This window comes from Mesoplodon bidens, assembly GCF_964165515.1.
Source record: "Mesoplodon bidens genome assembly, chromosome: X".
In the NCBI taxonomy this organism is placed as follows: domain Eukaryota; kingdom Metazoa; phylum Chordata; class Mammalia; order Artiodactyla; family Ziphiidae; genus Mesoplodon; species Mesoplodon bidens.
Genome location: NC_138163.1, coordinates 30,752,925 through 30,772,683, shown reverse-complemented (window position 1 = coordinate 30,772,683; position 19,759 = coordinate 30,752,925). Strand labels below are relative to the sequence as shown.

The window sequence follows — 19,759 nt, the reverse complement described above, 5'->3', positions numbered from 1 at the left end:
TAAAATAAGTTTATTTATTTATTTATTTTTGGCTGTGTTGAGTCTTCATTGCTGTGCGTGGTCTTCCTCTAGTTGTGGAGACCAGGGGCTACTCTTCATTGTGGTGAGCGGGCTTCTCATTGTGGTGGCTTCTCTTTGTTGTGGAACATGGGCTCTAGGTGTGGGCTTCAGTAGTTGTGGCATGTGGGCTCAGTAGTTGTGGCTCATGGGCCCTACAGTGCAGGCTCAGTAGTTGTGGCACAGGGGCTTAGTTGCTCTGTGGCATGTGGGATCTTCCCAGACCAGGGTTTGAACCCGTGTCCCCTGCATTGGCAGGTGGATTCTTAACCACTGTGCCATCAGGGGAGGCCCTTATGTATAGATTCTAGAAAATAATAACTATAACAATTTTAATTATGAAAAAGCTTAGTTTGCTGGTGCTATGCTCTGAATGATTATGTTCCCCCAAAATTCATATGTTGAAGCCTAAGTCCCTAATATGCTTGTATTTGAAAGCAGGACATTTGGGAGGTAATTAAGTCATGAGGGTGGAGCCCTTGAGAATGGAATTAGTGCCCCCTTATAAGAGACTGAAAAGACCAGAGTTCTCCCCCTTCACCATGTAAGGATACAACAAGAAGATGGACATATATGAACTAGGAAGCTGACTCTCAACAGACACTGAATCTGTGGGTGCCCTGAGGGTAGACTTCCCAGCCCCCAGAACTGTGAGAAATAAATGTTTCCATGGTATTTTTGTTAAAGCAACCCAAATGGACTAAGACAGCTTGCATATATCAAACTTAGAAAAGTAAAATTAACTAATAGCATATGGCTTAGAGGAGAGCAAATAGCATAGCCCTGATATATTTTAGAAGGAATTTTAATGTTGTTAATATATCAAACTCAAAACAGTGAATTATCAAGAAAAGTAAATACAAAGAATTAATTCCCATAGGTTATACACACAGATGATGCATAGAATTATTTGATATATGCTTCAGTTACAATTGCATTTATTTATCTCAGTAGATCTTTCTAATGTTATTTCTCTTACTATTATTCAAGGATTGTTATTTAAATTGCCATTCTACTCTGGATTGGGAGGCTAAAGCTGCTTTTTGACATCTCAGTTGTGCTATCTCCCAGAGACCAATTAAATTCATTAGTGAAGCTACACAGAAAATACATAATTAAACCAGAATCCCTTTTCAGTTTTTGCATTATCTCTACTATTATTAAACACCTGGTAACTGAGACGTCATCCATCACCAACAATACAGTTTAATTTCATTAACTTATATATTTTTGCACCCAGTTCCCATCATCCATCTTCCATCAGACTCATATGAATCAGGGTGTATAGAATACACATAACATGACATATGTTCAGTTTCTGGACTAATAATATTGACATATTTTTAATGTTTTCAGTCTTTTATAATGGGCCCATTTATCAACTCTGACACATCATTAGACAGACAGACACTTACTGGGCATCAGACAGATTTACACCAGCAACATCAAATCAGAGAATTAGTCTCAACTTAACAACAGTAAACTCTAAATATTTACAGAGCCTCAGTACGGTACCTTCTTTCTAAAGTCAATCTTTAAACTTCAAAAGCTGAAAATGCCTCATAAGATAAAATATTTTCCATTGCAGCAGGGAAGACATATAGTAGCAATAATGAAGATAATGTGAGAGGAAATTCCCAGTTTGAGCCTTACATGGATAGAAACTAAAAATAAACACTTTCCCTCACTACACTTTGTCACTAGGCACATGTAACGAGTTGATGATTCACACATGCAACTGATAAAAACAGGGTTCTAACCTCTGCATCAATCCTTCCCTGAAGAAAATGATCATTGTCTTTCAGTGGCTAAAGGCTACACCCTAGTTTATTTGTTCTCATATTAAGATTACTTCACCAGTGCTCAAAAATATTTTTCAATAAATAACCAGGAGATGGCATAAATGAGAACCTGATTTTTCTGTTGTTTTTCACCTTCAGAATAATATGTTAGATTGAATTCTAGAAAATTGCTGCAGCTAACTTATAGATTTTTCTTGATGATAATTATATAATACACAGGCTAGTGGAATCAATATTTGCAAAAACTGACCTATACAAAGGTGAAAGGCCTACTTAATGATACCATAAACACTACTGAAAGTTACATCTCCTTTTGGATTTTTCAAGACAGGGAAGTATTTAAAGCTGGGTTATTTCTGGGAGTTTTTAAAAGCCATGTTATCTGGGTAAAGAAACTTCAGTTAGTTAGAAAAACTTTTAAAAATTCTGTTTTGTGCCACACTGTCATCAGCAGTTAGTAAAAAGACTAACAATATAAGGTGTTAGAAAATGTTCAATTTCATTGTTTTACTGTAGCTCTCCAGCTTTCCCTACACCACTTGTTGAAGAGACTGTCTTTTCTCCATTGTATATTCTCGCCTCCTTTGTCATAGAGTAATTGACCATAAGCATGTAGGTTCATTTCTGGAGTCTCTATCCTGTTCCATTGAACTATGTGTCTGTTTTTCTGCCAGTACCACACTGCTTTGATTACTATATCTTTGTAGTATAGTCTGAAGTCAGGGAGCATGATTCCTCCAGCTCTGTTCTTCTTTCTCAAGATTGTTTTGGTTATTTGGGGTCTTTTGTGCTTTCATAGATTTTAAAATTATTTATACTCATTCTGTGAAAAATGCCATTGTTATTTTGATAGAGATAGCATAGAATCTCTAGATTGCCTTGGGTAGTATGGTCATGTTAACAACATTGATTCTTCCAATCCAAGAACACAGTATATCTTTCCATCTATTTGTGTCTTCTACAATTTCTTTCATCAGTATCTTACAGTTCTCAAAGTACAGGTATTTTGCCCCCTTCAGTAAGTTTATTCCTAGGTATTTCATTCTATTTGATGTGACAGTAAATAGGACTGTTTCTGTAATTTCTCTTGCTGATACTTCATGGTTAGTGTATAGAAATGCAACAGATTTCTGTATATTAATTGTGTATCTTGCAACTTTACTGAATTTATTGATGAGGTCTAGTAGTTTTCTGGTGGTGTCTTTAGTATTTTCTATATATAGCTTTATATCATCTGCAAACAGTGACAGGAAGACGTAATCTTCCTTTCCAATTTGGATTCCTTTTATTTCCTTTTCTAATCTTTTTGCTGTGGCTAGGAGTTCCAAAACTATGTTGAATAAAAGTGGCAAGAGTGGGCATTCTTGCCTTGTTCCTGATCTTAGAGGAAAAGCTCTCAGTTTTTCACCATTGAGTATGATGTTAGCTGTGGGTTTGTCATATATGGACTTTATTAGATTGAGGTATATTTACTCTATGCCCACTTTTGGGAGAGTTTTTCCCATAAATGGATGCTGAATTTTATCAAAAGCTTTTATGCATTTATTGAGATGATCATACAGTTTTTATTCTTCAATTTGTTAATGTAATGTATTACAGTGATTGATTCATGGATATTGAAAAACTCCTTGCATCTGTGGAATAAATCCCACTTGATCATGGTGTATGAACATTTCAGTGTATTGTTGGAACTGGTTTGCTAGTATTTTGTTGCAGATTTTTGCATCTATGTTCATCAGTGATATTGGCCTGTAATTTTCTTTTTGGGGATATCTTTGTCTGGTTTTCGTATGAGGGTAATGGTGGCCTCATGGAATGAGTTTGGAAGTGTTCCTTCCTCTGCAATATTTTGGAATAGTTTCAGAAGGATAGGTATTAACTCTTTTCTAAATATTTGATAGAATTCACCTGTGAAGCCATCTGGTCCTGGACTTTTGTTTGTTGGGAGTTTTTAAATTACTAACTCAATTTTCTAACTGGTAATTGGTCTGCTCATATTTTCTATTTCTTCCTGGTTCAATGTTCGGAGATTATACCTTTCTAAGAATGTGTCCATTTTTCTAGGCTGTCCATTTTATTGGCATATAGTTGTTCACAGTAAAGGCAAACATAGAGTAAAGGTAGGAAATCATCCATACATAAAGCTAGTGGGGAGGTCAAAACACAAAAATAGTAAAATCATCTATATACACAATAAGTAGTTAAGAGACACAAAACACTTAGATGTAAAATACGATATTAAAAACAGTAATCATGAGAGGAAGAGAATACGAATGCAGAGTTTTTAAGATGCATTTGAAATTAAGAGATTGGCAACTTAAAACAATCATGTATATATATATATATATATGGCTATACAAAACCTCATGGTAACCACCAACCAAAAATCTATAACAGATACACACACAAAAAGAAAAAGCAATCCAAACACAACCCTAAATATAGTCATCAAAACACAAGAGAAGAGAACAGTAGAGAAAGGAAATAAAAAAGACCTACAAAAATAAATCCTAAACAATTAACAAAATGGCAATAAGAACATATACATCAATAATTACCTTAAATGTAAATGGATTAAGTGCTCTGACCAAAAGACACAGACTGGCTAAATGGATACAAAAACAAGATCTGTACATATGCTGTCTACAAGAGACCCATTTCAGATCTAGGGACACATACAGACTGCAAGAGAGGGGATGGAAGAAGGTATTCTATGCATACAGAAACCAAAAGAAAGCTGGAGTAGCAATTCTCATATCAGACAAAATAGACTTTAAAATAAAGACCATTATAAGAGACAAAGAAGGACACTATATAATGATCAAGGGATCAATCCAAGAAAAATATATAACAATTGTAAATACATATGTACCCAACACAAGAGCACCTCAACATATAAGGCAAATGCTAACAGCCAAAAAAGGGGAAATTGACAGTGACACAATAATAGTGGTGGACTTAAACACCCAGCACATCAATGGACAGATGATCCAGACAGAAAATCAGTAACAAAACACAGGCCTTATATAACACATTAGACCAGATGGACTTAATATTTATATAGAGCATTCCATCTGAAAGCAGCAGAATACATGTTCTTTTCAAGTACACATGAAACATTCTCCAGTATAGATCACATGCTAGGCCACAAGGCAAACCTCGGTAAATTTAAGAAAATTAAAATCATATCAAGCATCTTTCCAACCACAACAGTATGAAACTGGAAATAAACTACAAGAAAAAAACCTGCAAAACCACAAATGTGGAGGTTAAACAATATGTTACTAAACAACCAATGGGTCACTGAAGAAATCAAAGGAAATCAAAAAATACCTAGAGACAAAAAAAATAGAAAGAAAACACAATGATCCAACACCTATGGGATGCAGCAAAAGCAATTCTAAGAGGGAAGTTTCTAGCAAAACAAGCTTACCTCAGGAAACAAGAAAAAGCTCAAATAAATAACCTAAACTTACACCAAAAGGAACCAGAGAAAGAAGAACAAATAAAACCCAAAGTTAGTAGAAAGAAAGAAATAAAGATCAGAGCAGAAATAAATGAAATATAGACTAAAAACCACACACACACACAATAGAAAAGATCAATGAAACTAAAAGCTGGTTATTTGAAAACATAAACAAAATTGATAAACCTTTAGCCACACTCAGCAAGAGAAAAAGGGAGAGGGTCCAAACTGATAAAATCAGAAATGAAAAAGGAGAAGTAACAATCAACGCCACAGAAATACAAATGATCATAGAGGCTACTGAGGCTAACAATACAAAAAAACAAATAACAGTCTGTTTCAGATATTCATGCAACCTGTTATTCTTCCAATTCTATGACATACATACTTTTGAGTGAAATATAAGTACCATTTGGCCACTGAAAAAATCTTTACAGTCAACTGTGCCAAAAGATGTTATACAGTCTGCCCTCTGTATCCACAGTTTCTGCATCTGCAGATTCAACTGATCATGGATTGAAAATATTTGAAAAAAATTTCCAGAAAGTTTCAAAAACCAAATTTGTATTTGCTGTGCACTGGCAATTGTTTACATAGCATTTATATTGTACTTACAACTATTTACATAACATTTACATTGTCTTAGGTAATCTAGACAATGGTAATCTAGACAATTGTCTATAAGTAATCTAGAAGTGATTTAAAGTATATGGGAGGATGTGCATAGGTTATGTGCAAAAAATATGCCAATTTATATAAAGGACTTGAGCATGCATAGATTTTGCTGTCCACAGGGAAGGGGTCCTGGAACTAATTCCCTGAGGATACAGAGGGACAACTGTATATTAACACTGAAAATGTCTGACACTCACTATGCAAACATCCTCCTTAAGCTTTAACTCAGAGCCATGACTGAGTTTAAGACTTCTTTAAACTAAGGTAACAACAGAATTAGGGTTTCATGGATCCATGGATAAAAACTCTAATACTCTTCAACAGATTTAGGGGAGAATCCATAAGTATCAACTAACTTTTAAAACAGAATTTAAGTGACTACTGCAAATTTCATAGCAATTTTTTAATTCAATGAAGACAGAAGAAATTTGTTCATTACAGCAAAAAAGAGTAAATTTCACAATTTCCAATATGGAGTCATCATATATTTTCATAAGGATAAATGAAAACATATTCGAGCATTTTACTTTACTTAATTAAGATTTATATCCCACTTATCCCCCCCCAAATCTTGAGGCTGTTCTATCATAATTTACAAAGGAATCAGCAATGATAAAAATATAACTGGAACCCTGTAAAAGAGGACATATAGGGAAGAAGAAAAAATGAGGAGATGTGTAGCTTTATTTAGTGTTCATTTTTTTCAGAAAAGGAAAGGAAGAAAATTAATAGACAGTATTTTTCTTGATTTAAAAAATATTTACTAAAATTGAGATATAATTGACTTAAAACATTGTATTAGTTTTAGGTGTACATCATAATAACTGGATATATGTATATATTTTGAAATGATTAACACAACAGTTGACATCCATGTATAGTTACCAACTATAGTATCCACATATAGTTACAAACTTTTTGCTGTGATAAGAACTTTTAAGATCTACTCTTGGCAACTTTCTGATATATAATATAGAATTGCTAACTATAGTCACCATGCTGTATATCAAATCTCCAGGACTTATATATCTTATAACTGGAAGTTGTACCTTTTGATAACCTTCACCCATTTGGTCCAGACCTCTTCCCCCACCTCTGGCAACCACCAATCTGTACACTATATCCATGAGTTTAGGGTTCTTTTTATTGTTGTTTGTTTGTTTAGCTTCCACATCTAAATGAGATCATACAGTATTTACCTTTCTCTAATTTATTTCACTTAGCATAATGCCCTCAGGATTCATTCATGCTGTCACAAATGTCAGGATTCACTTCTATTTTATGGATGAATAATATAGCTATATATCATACATTATTAATATTAATTTAAATTATTAATTAATATTAATTAACATTATTAACTATATAGTATTTTGTTATATATTATATGTATGGAATACATATCTCTCACATTTTCTTTATCCATTCATCCATCAATGTAAACTTAGGTTATTTCCATGTCTTGGCAATTGCAAATAATGCTGCAATGAACATGGGAGTACCCGTATCTCTTCAACAGTGATTTCATTTCCTTCATATAAACACTCAGAACTGTAATTAATGGACCATACTATAGTTCTTTTTAATTTTTGAGGAACCTTCAAACTGTTTTCCATAGTGGCTGTGCCAACTGACATTCCCACCAACAGTGCAAGAGGGTTCCCTTTTCTCCACACCCTCTCCAGCATTTATTGTTTGTAGATTTTTTGATGATGGCCATTCTGACTGGTGTGAGGTGATACCTCATTGTAGTTTTGATTTTCATTTCTCTAATAATTAGTGATGTTGAGCATTTTTTCATGTACCTGTTGGCCATATGTATGTCTTCTTTGGAAAAATGTCTATTCACATCTTTTGCCCATTTTTTAATTGGCTTGTTTGTTATTTTTGTATTGAGTTGTATGAGTTCTTTATATATTTTGCATATTAACCCCTTATCAGATATATGATTTGCAAATATTTTCTCCCATTTCATGGGTTGCCTTTTCATTTTGTTGTTTCCTTTGCAGCTTTTAGTTTGATGTAATCCCAACTGCTTATTTTTGCTTTTGTTGCCTTTGCTTTTGTTGTCAAATCTAAAAAATCATTGCCAAGACTGATGTCAAGGAGCTTAAACCTTATGTCTTCTTCTAGAAATTTTATGATTTCAGGTCTTACATTCTAGTCTAATCCATTTTGAGTTGATTTTTGTGTATGGTATAACATAGTGGTCCAGTTTCATTCTTTTGTATATGGCTGTACAGTTTTTCCAAAACCATTTATTGAAGAGACTATCGTTTCCCCATTGTATATTCTTGGCTCCCTCATCATAAATTAATTTGCTGTTTATGCATGGGTTTATCTCTGGGCTCTCTATCTTTTTCCATTGATCTATCTGTATTTTTATGCAATCATCATAATGCATTGATTACTATAACTTTATATTATAGTTTGAAATCAGCAAGTGTGACATCTCCAGCTTTGTTCTTCTTTCTGAAGTTTGCTTTGGTTATCCAGGGTCTTTTTGGATCCATACAAATTTTAGAATTGTTTGTTCTATTTATGTCAAAGGTGTCACTGGAATTAAGATAGGGATTGCATTTCATCTTTAAGTGCTTTGGGTAGTATGACCATTGTAACAGTACTAATTCTTCCAATCCACAAGCACAGGATATTTTTCCTTTTTTTGTTCTTCAATTTATTTCATCATTTCTTTTACTTTTCAGTGTATGGGTCATTAACTTCTCTGGTTAAATTTATTTCTAATTCTTTTATTCATTTTGATGCAATTGTAAATGGGGTATTTTTTTTAAAAGATATTTTTGATAGTTCATTAATTAGTGTATAGAAATGCAAATAATGTTGGTGCATTGATTTTGTCTCCTGGAAATTTACTGAGTTTGTTTATTGGTTCAACAGTTTTTTGGTGTATTCTTTAAGATTTTCTATATAAAATAAATAATCTGCTAATAGAGACAGTTTTACCTATTCCTCTCTAATTTGGATGCCTTTCGTTTGTTTTTCTTGCCAAATTGCTCTGGCTGGGATTTCAAGTATGAGGTTGAATAGAAGTAGCAAGAGTGGTCATCCTTATCTTGTTTCTGATCTTAGAGGAAAATATTTCAGCTTTTTACCATTGAGAATAATGATAGCTTTGGGCTTGTCATAGATGGCCTTTATTTTGCTGATGCATGTTGGCGCTATACCCATTTCATTGAGAGTTTTTATAATGAATACATCTTGAATTCTGTCAAATGCTTTTTCTGCATCCATTGACATAATCATATGATTTTTATTCTTCATTTTGTTAATGTGGTGTATCACATTGATTGATGTGGATGTTGAACCATCCTTGCATCCCTGAAATAAATCTCATTTGATCATGGTGTATGATCCTTTTAATGTATTGTTGAATTCAGTTTGCTAATATTCTGTTGGAGATTTTAGCATATACAATCATCTGGGATACTGACCTGTAATTTTCTTTTCTTTTAGCATTCTTGTGTGGTTTATATTAGGGCAATGCTGGCCTCATAAAATGGCACCATTCCCTGAAGTGATAGCCAGTTACCTCGTGGCAGGTTGATTACATTGGACTGTTTCTGTTATGGAAAGGGCAGTATTTTATTGTTATGGAAAAGACACCTACTCTGAATATGGATATGCCCTCCCTGCACACAATGCTTCTGCCAAAACTACCATCCCTGGGCTTACAGAATGCCTTATCTACCCTCATGGTATTCCACATAGCACTACTTCTGATTGCCCTCCAAAATGTGGATCAGACTCACCCCATCATTTAAAGGCATGAATAGAATAAAAATCTGACCTTCCTCAAATAAGAGAGAATTCTGCCAACTGATGACCCTCATACTTAAACTGTAGTATCAACTCTCCCATGGGTCTCCAGCATGCCAGCCTCACTCTGCACATTTTGGACTTGCCAGACTCCATAATCTTAAGAGACAAATTCTCTTTCTTTCTTTCTTTCCTTTCTTTCCTTTCTTTCTTTCTTTCTTTCTTTCTTTCTTTCTTTCTTTCTCTCTCTCTCTCTCTCCCTCCCTCCCTCCTTTCTCCCTTTCTTTCTTTCTTTCTCTCTCTCTCTCTCTCTCTCTTTCTCTCTCTCTCTCTCTCCCCTAGCCATTTGTCTTGCAGTGGGTGGCATAGCTGTGCTTCCCTCTTACAAAGTGTTGCCCTTGCAAAGCGCTGAGATGGTGGCATCATGCCTTTGCTGTCAGTGATACAAATTGCATCTGACTACTCTAAGAGAAATAAAACAAGCTTCTTTCCTTTGTGATGACTTAATTGTCTTTCTTGTCCTTCAAGGTTAGCCAAAGATGTGGTAAAGGCATCAGATACGTGTCAAGAATGACACCACCACCAGCAACAAAAGTAAACATACATGTTCTATGATACACACACACACACATCCTATTGGTTCTGTTTCTTTGGAATGTCTTCATTAATACAGTACTAATTACCATCTAATATATGTTTCAATTTACTTATGTATTTGATTTATGTTTTTGTGATCACTATAATACAAGCTCTGCAAGAGCAATGATATTTTCTCTCTTTTTATACTAAGGTAGCCCAACTACTGATGTATAGCAAGAACAATTTGTGGCTCCATAAATACTGTTGAATATACTATTAAATGATTGAATGGGACATTAGCTTTAGTCACCTCAAATATTTGTTTATTTCTTATTACAAGGCAATCATATATTATACTATAATTTCAAAATATAAACCTAAAAAAGACAGAAATCAATAATCTAAAATATGATGAATTTAACTATACGTTGTGGGAATAAAAGAATATAAGGTTATTTTTTCTTCTTCATACTGTTTTAAAAAAACAATTTCAAAAATATTGTTAATGTCTTTGGAAAAGATATATTTATTTGAGAAATTTTACACAGGTATGTGGGTATGTATGCCCACACAATCACCATACGCCCATGGACTCAAAGGAAAATAGCCCAAATACGGACACATCCTGGCAAAATAAAATATTTCAAATATTTACAAAATAATTGTTTATGAACTGAGACCTGAAAAGCAAGTTGCTTCATACAAACAGAAAAACATAAGAATCAAGCTGTCCTCAGATTTATTCTTTGGCAACATTCTGTTCAAGTCGTAAAGAAAGAAATATTCCGAGAATCTCAGCAGATAAAATGTGGAACACAAGCAGTTCTACCAACCAAGTTGTTTTAATGAATGAAGACAACAGAAATCAAGCCTGAATCTGTAAGGAATTTGAAAATAAGCTATCTACTTATCTTGAAAATAAAAATTAATTAAAGACATAAATCTATTTACTGAGAGAGGAAACAAAATAATGGAGAAGTTATAATATGGAAGAAGTTCTAGTGAGAATATAAATCAGGTATAAGTAAATTTTTAAAATAATCATACATTTTGGTTACTAAAATGGATGCAAACAATTTTGGGGGTAATAGACAATAGTTTTATAACAACAAAAATTTTTATATTGGTTGTACTATATATTCTATTTCTGCATGCCTTTGGTATCATCATGGTGATTCTGCTTTCAGTCTATTGCCTGATTGAAATTTCAATCTATTGTCTCACACAAATGCGCTCCTTTCTATTTTGTGGGCTACAGTCTTCCAATTGTGACAAGATTTTGGAAGTTGTGGATCTTTTTTCCCATTGCCTTTGTTACAGGTGCATTACTTGAAGATTTAATTTGTTGGAAAGCTGACCACCTTACTAATGAAGAGAGATTTTCTATGAGGTTCAGAAATTTTTTTACAAGTTTAAGAATGAGGAGAAGCCATGGAGAACAAGATGATCAGCCTTTCCTTTTGAAAACAACAATTCCTTAGGTCTGATTTTTACCTCTTCTCTAAAGGGACAATTTAGTTTAATCCAAAATTACACAGTCCTGGAAAGAATTACCACAACATTGTAAGTGGTGTTTCATCGTTTTGCTTCTTAATTTGTATGCTTTCATTGTCGTTGCTTCCATTTTTTTCCTATGCAGTCTTCTGAGAAATACATGTTCAATATCCACATTATGTTTAAAAAAAACTACTGATTACTCATTTATCTCATTTCCAGGAAGACAGAATTATATTATCTGATTTCTAAAGTTTTTTGCAATTCTAAAATACTATGATGATTATAGTTTGACAGATATATTTTTCATTTACTGTTCAATGTATTATATCATTATTTCTATAAGTCATCCAATCTTTCAGTTAATTCTGTTCACAGAAGGAAATGTGTGGAAAAGAGACACAGTTGACTGGATTTTTCAATTTTCACTTTTCAACAGGTTGTATTTATATCATGGTGACACAGTAAAAAGAAAGGTAAGTAAAAATAATTATGTTAGGATAAATATCTCGGAAGATGACGGAAGAGTAAGACACGGAGCTCACCTTCCTCCCCACAGATACACCAGAAATTCATCTACACGTGGAACAACTCCTACAGAACACATACTGAACGCTGGCAGAAGACCTCAGACCCCCCAAAAGGCAAGAAACTCCCCGCGTACCTAGGTAGGGCAAAAGAAAAAAGAATAAACAAAGACAAAAGGATAGGGACGGGACCTGCACCAGTGGGAGGGAGCCGTGTAGGAGCAAAGGTTTCCATACACTAGGAAGCCCCTTAGTGGGCAGAGACTGCGGGTGGTGGAGGGGGGAAGCTTCAGAGCCATGGAGGAGAGTGCAGCCACAGGGGTGCAGAGGGCAAAGTGGAGAGATTCCCGCACAGAGGATCGGTGCCGACGGGCACTCACCAGCCCGAGAGGTTTGTCTGCTCGGCCGCCGGGGCGGGCGGGGCGGGGAACTGAGGCTCGGGTTTCGGGTTTCGGTCGGAGCGCAGGGAGAGGACTGGGGTTGGCGGCGTGAACACAGCCTGAAGAGGTTAGTGCACCACGGCTAGCCAGGAGGGAGTCCGGGAAAAAGTCTGGACCTGCCGAAGAGTCAAGAGACTTTTTCTTCCCTCTTTGTTTCCTGGTGCCTGCGAGGAGAGGGGATTAAGAGCGTTGCTTAAAGGAGCTCCAGAGACGGGCGCGAACCGTGGCTAAAAGCTTGGACCCCAGAGACGGGCATGGGATGCTGGGGCTGCTGCTGCTGCCGACAAGAGGCCTGTGTGAGAGTGCAGGTCACTGTCCACACCCCCTTTCCGAGGAGCCTGTGCAGCCCGCCACTGCTGGGGTCCCGGGATCCAGGGATGGCTTCCCCGGGAGAGTGCACGGCGCGCCTCGGGCTGGTGCAACATCACGCCGGCCTCTGCCGCTGCAGGCCCGCCCCACACTCTGTACCCCTACCTCCTCCCAGCCTGAGTGAGCCAGAGTCCCCAAAGCAGCTGCTCCTTTAACCCCATCCGTTCTGAGCGAAGAACAGACACCCTCCGGCGACCTACATGCAAAGGCGGGGCCAAATCCAAAGCTGAGACCCAGGAGCTGTGAGAATAAAGAAGAGAAAGGGAAATCTCTCGCAGCAGTCTAAGAAGCAGCGGATTAAAGCTCCACAATCAACTTGATGTACCCTGCATCTGTGGAATACATGAATAGACAACAAATCATCCCAAATTGAGGAGGTAGACTTCGAGAACAAGATTTATGATTTTCTCTCCTTTTCCTCTTTTTATAATGAATCATCCCAAATTGAGGAGGTGGACTTAGAGAGCAAGATTTATGATTTTTTCCCCTTTTCCTCTTTTTGTGAATGTGTATGTGTATGCTTCTGTATGAGATTTTGTCTGTATAGCTTTACTTCCACCATTTGTCCCAGGATTCTATCCATCCATTTTTTGTGTGTTTTTTTTTGTGTTTCTTTTTAAAATTTTTTTAATAATTATTTTTTTTATTTTAATAACTCTATTATATGTTATCATACTTTATCTTCTCTCCTTCTTTTTTCCCTACCTTCCCTCTTTCCTCCCTCCCTCCTTTCTTTCTTTCTTTCCTTATTTCTTTCTGTCTTTCTACTTCTACTAGTTCTTTCTTTCTTGCTCCATCTCAACACCAGCACCCAGCTTCAGTCAACGACCAGCAAGCTACAGTGCTGGACACCCTATGCAAAACAACTAGCAAGACAGGAACACAATGCCACCCGTTAGCAGAGAAGCTGCCTAAAATCATAATTAGGTCACAGAGACGCCAAAACACACCAAGAGACGTGGACCTGTCCACCACAAAGAAAACAAAATTGATAAACCATTACACAGACTCATCAAGAAAAAAAGGGAGAAGACTCAAATCAATAGAATTAAAAATGAAAAAGGAGAAGTAACAACTGACACTGCAGAAATACAAAAGATCATGAGAGATTACTACAAGCAACTCTATGCCAATAAAATGGACAACCTGGAAGAAATGGACAAATTCTTAGAAATGCACAACCTGCCAAGACTGAATCAGGAAGAAATAGAAAATATGAACAGACCAATCACAAGCACTGATATTGAAACCGTGATAAAAAGTCTTCCAACAAAGAAAAGCCCAGGACCAGAGGGCTTCACAGGCGAATTCTATCAAACATTTAGAGAAGAGCTAACACCTATCCTTCTCAAACTCTTCCAAAATATAGCAGAGGGAGGAACACTCCCAAACTCACTCTACGAGGCCACAATCACCTTGATACCAAAACCAGACAAGGATGTCACAAAGAAAGAAAACTACAGGCTAATATCACTGATGAACATAGATGCAAAAATCCTCAACAAAATACTAGCAAACAGAATCCAACAGCACAATAAAAGGATCATACACCATGATCAAGTGGGGTTTATCCCAGGAATGCAAGGATTCTTCAATATACACAAATCAATCAATGTGATACAGCCTATTAACAAATTGAAGGAGAAAAACCATATGATCATCTCAATAGATGCAGAGAAAGCTTTCGACAAAATTCAACACCCATTTATGATAAAATCCCTGCAGAAAGTAGGCATAGAGGGAACTTTCCTCAACATAATAAAGGCCATATATGACAAACCCACAGCCAACATCGTCCTCAATGGTGAAAAACTGAAACCATTTCCACTAAGATCAGGAACAAGACAAGGCTGCCCATTCTCACCACTGTTATTAAACATAGTTTTGGAAGTTTTAGCCACAGGAATCAGAGAAGAAAAGGAAATAAAAGGAATCGAAATCAGAAAAGAAGAAGTAAAGCTGTCACTGTTTGCAGATGACATGGTACTATACATAGAGAATCCTGAAGATGCTACCAGAAAACTACTAGAGCTAATCAATGAATTTGGTAAAGCAGCAGGATACAAAAGTAATGCACAGAAATCTCTGGCATTCCTGTACACTAGTGATGAAAAATCTGAAAGTGAAATCAAGAAAACACTCCCATTCACCATTGCAACAAAAAGAATAAAATACCTAGGAATAAACCTACCTAAGGAGACAAAAGACCTGTATGCAGAAAATTATAAGACACTGATGAAAGAAATTAAAGGTGATACAAATTGATGGAGAGATATACCATGTTCCTGGACTGGAAGAATCAATATTGTGAAAATGATTCTACTACCCAAAGCAATCTACAGATTCAATGCAATCCCTATCAAACTACCACTGACATTTTTCACAGAAATAGAACAAAAAATTTCAAAATTTTTTTGAAAAACAAAAGACCCCGAATAGCAAAAGCAATCTTGAGGACAAAAAACGGAGCTGGAGGAATCATGTTCCCTGACTTCAGTCTATACTACAAAGCTACAGTAATCAAGACAGTATGGTACTGGCACATAAACAGAAATATAAATTAATGGAACAGGATAGAAAGCCCAGAGATAAACCCACGCACATATGGTCACCTTACCTCTGATAAAGGAGGCAGGAATATACAGTGGAGCAAGGACAGCCTCTTCAATAAGTGGTGCTGGGAAAACTGGACAGGTATATGTAAAAGTATGAGATTAGAACACTCCCTAACACCATACACAAAAGTAAGCTCAAAATGGATTAAAGACCTAAATGTAAGGCTAGGCACTATCAAACTCTCAGAGGAAAACATAGGCAGAACACTCTATGACATAAATCACAGCAAGATCCTTTTGGACCCACCTCCTAGAGAAATGAAAATAAAAATAAACAAATGGGACCTAATGAAACTTCAAAGCTTTTGCACAGCAAAGGAAACCATAAACAAGACCAAAAGACAACCCTCAGAAAGGGAGAAAATATTTGCAAATGAAGCAACTGACAAAGGATTAATCTCCAAAATTTATAAGCAGCTCATGCAGCTCAATAGCAAAAAAACAAACAACCAAATCCAAAAATGGGCAGAAGACCTAAATAGGCATTTCTCCAAAGAAGATATACAGACTGCCAACAAACACATGAAAGAACGCTCAACATCATTAATCATTACAGAAATGCAAATCAAAACTACAATGTGATATCATCTCACACCAGTCAGAATGGCCATCATCAAAAAATCTAGAAACAATAAATGCTGGAGAGTGTGTGGAGAAAAGGGAACACTCTTGCACTGCTGGTGGGAATGTGAATTGGTACAGCCACTATGGAGAACGGTATGGAGGTTCCTTAAAAAACTACAAATAGAACTACCATATGACCCAGCAATCCCACTACTGGGCATATACCCTGAGAAAACCGTAATTCAAAAAGAGTCATGTACCAAAATGTTCATTGCAGCTCTATTAACAATAGCCCAGAGATGGAAACAACCTAAGTGTCCATCATCAGATGAATGGATAAAGAAGATGTGGCACATATATACAATGGAATATTACTCAGCCATAAAAAGCAATGAAATTGAGTTATTTGTAATGATGTGGATAGACCTAGAGTCTGTCATACAGAGTGAAGTAAGTCAGAAAGAGAAAGACACATACCATATGCTAACACATATATATGGAATTTAAGAAAAAAAATGTCATGAAGAACCTAGGGGTAAAACAGGAATAAAAACACAGACGTACTTGAGAATGGACTTGAGGATATGGGGAGGGGGTAGCGTAAGCTGTGACAAAGCGCGTGAGAGGCATGGACATATATACACTATCAAATGTAAGGTAGATAGCTAATGGGAAGCAGCCGCATAGCACAGGGAGATCAGCTGGGTGCTTTGTGACCGCCTGGAGGGGTGGGATAGGGAGGGTGGGAGGGAGGGAGACCCAAGAGGGAAGGGATATGGGAACAGATGTATATGTATAACTAATTCACTTTGTTATAAAGCAGGAACTAATAGAAATTAATTAATTAATTACAAATAAATAAATAGGAAGTTAATTATGGAAATTAAGGTGCCTAGAGGACAGAGCTGGGACCAAGATGTAATTCTCCATAAAGGAATAATCACTAACTGTTTTAGATGGGGAAGAACGAATTGTGTTCTTGAAATTAATGGGGAAAATTCACACACAAAGCCCTCTGTTCCACCCTGATCCTATGAAGGGAGCCTGAGAGCAATCATCCCAGGAGGGAAAGATAAACAGAGTGGAATCCCTGGTATGGAGTGCCCTTATCTGGCGGGTGGGGCCTAGCGGGTGTGGCTTAGCGTGGTGTCCTCTCGTGAGACCCTTAGAGCAAACGTCATAGTACGCAGCAGCATTCTGGTCTGAGCTCGTGCCCGTGGCAACGGCACCTGGAGAGGAAGTTTGTCCTCTGCACCACTGAGGTATAGGCCATGGGAGCACGAAGCAGTCGGATGCCATGGCACTGGTGGGGGCGTGCCCCAGAGGAGCCAGGTGCCACTGGTGGGGAGGAGGAGGCTAAGGAGGCAGTAGTGGCAGAGAAAGAGGAAGGGAAGGAGAGTGAAGAGGCCAGACCTGCCGACAGTCAGGGGAGCCACAAGTGGAAGAGAGGCCCAGGGGGGCCGGTCACAAAAGAGCCCCGCCGGAAACATGCTAAAGATCATTCAGGGTCCATTTATGAGGCACTCTTCCTGAGAGGAGAAGAGAGCGACGTGCGGATCTGCGCACTGGGGGAGGAGTGGAACTTGCATAGGGTCTACTTGTGCCAGTCAGGGTTCTTTGCTAGCATGTTCAGTGGCGCTTGGCAGGAGACAAACATGGATACTATAGAATTAGAGATGCCTGACGAGAACATTGATCGCGAGGCACTGAACGAGGCTTTAGGTTCCCTGTACCGAGGCTCCATTCTCATCCCACCCAGTCGAGTCATCGCCATCCTGGCCACAGCCAGCATGCTGCAGCTGGACGAGGTGATTCAGCGGTGTGGGGAGGTCATGAAGGAGACTGTCAGTGCCCAGACCGTGTGCAGCTACTACTACTCTGCTGAAAGCTACGGACTCCAGACCATCAGGACCAGGTGTCTTCAGTGGCTGCTGGACAACATGATGACCCTGTGTAGTGAGGGGCTATTGCGAGAAGTCAGCCTGGATCTCATGAAAGAGGTCGTTGCCTCTTCACGGCTCTTTGTGATGGGGGTGGAGATGAACGTGTACACCATGCTGAAAATGTGGATGTTCTTGCAGCTGCAGCCGACATGGAGGGGCGCGCGCAGTGCCCTATTGCCTGACACCAACTCATGGTTTGCCAGGTCCAGGAGGGATTCAGAGGGCACCCCTTTCCTGGAGACCGAGCAGGGCAGAGCCTTCGTGCCAGTGTTCCAGCAGCTGCGGCTTGCCTACATAATGTGCGACCCGATGTCAGCACACGTCATCCACCAGGATGTGATGATCCCTCCCTCTTGGTTGTGTCCCTTGTACAGTGAGCATTGGCTTGCACCCCTCCGGGCTGAGCAGACCAGAACTGTCCGGCCCGTGGGCGTCTACGTGTCCGACCCCCAGGGGAGAAGCATGCGGTGCGGGAGCCAGCTCCACAGGGACGAGCTGTGCAGCTGGCGGTGGGAAGGCTTCAAATTCAGCTGGGACCTGGTGCTGTGCTACGCCAACCAGCGCATCATTTTCCAGTGCAGTGCATGGAAAAAGTCCCGCAGCCTCGGGGTCAGCCTACTCGGGCAGAGAAAGGTCGTGTTTCACCTGCGCCTGTTCTCCTTGGACATGGATGGGAGAGCCGTTTTCAGGAAGGACACAGAATACCAGATGCTTTCCCTGAGACAGAATAAAGAGCTAGAGATAATGAACCTGGAAAACCAAGACGTGGTTTTCCCCATGTATGTGGCCTGTAACTTCCTGTACCTCCACCGAGGGGGGCGTTTGCCCCTGCAAAGAAGCTCAGAGAACTGAGCAGCTCTTTCCTGGGGTCAGGGACGACCAGCTTGGTCCAGATGCCAGCTCCTTCTGTGGGACCAACCAGGCTTGCCCATCTCTTGTAACCAATTCTATCAGAGGCTTTGTTGAACTGTAGCTCCTAATACTTGAGATTGTTTACATGAGCATATGAAGAGGACAAATTTTGAAGCCCCCCAAACTCCTCGAGAATTCATTTGGGCTGTTAACGTGGCAACCTGTCCTCCTGGTTTAGGATCCATCGACACCACCCCCCGCCCTGCCCATCATTTCTGTGAAGACAAAGAGCTATTGACGTTAGAGAGAAACTGTGAGCCTACCTACTCTAGTACTCTTAGTGAAACTCTCTTAATATATGTGTTTCCTTTAGTTTGATTAAATGAATGTTAAAGTAAAAAATAATAATAATAATAATAATTACGTTAGGTGAAATAGAACTGGTTATAGAAATTATATATATTACATACAATACAGAAATTATAAGATATCAGTTATATAATATAATATAGAAATTATCATGTATAATACAGAATATAAACTATAATATATAATACAGAAATTATAAATTATATATAATATATAATGCATTATTTATA

The 19,759-nt window shown here is 38.0% G+C and overlaps 1 protein-coding gene across 1 annotated transcript; it reads left to right on the top strand.

Annotated features, from left to right (window-relative positions):
- Positions 1-12,366: 12,366 nt before the first annotated feature.
- LOC308608794 (germ cell-less protein-like 1) lies at positions 12,367-19,160 on the top strand (the record flags this gene model as incomplete). The annotated part of the gene is made up of 2 exons (XM_081222133.1): positions 12,367-12,377; positions 17,789-19,160. 2 exons carry the CDS (start codon positions 12,367-12,369, stop codon positions 19,158-19,160), a joined length of 1,383 nt encoding a protein of 460 aa, XP_081078259.1.
- Positions 19,161-19,759: the final 599 nt, after the last annotated feature.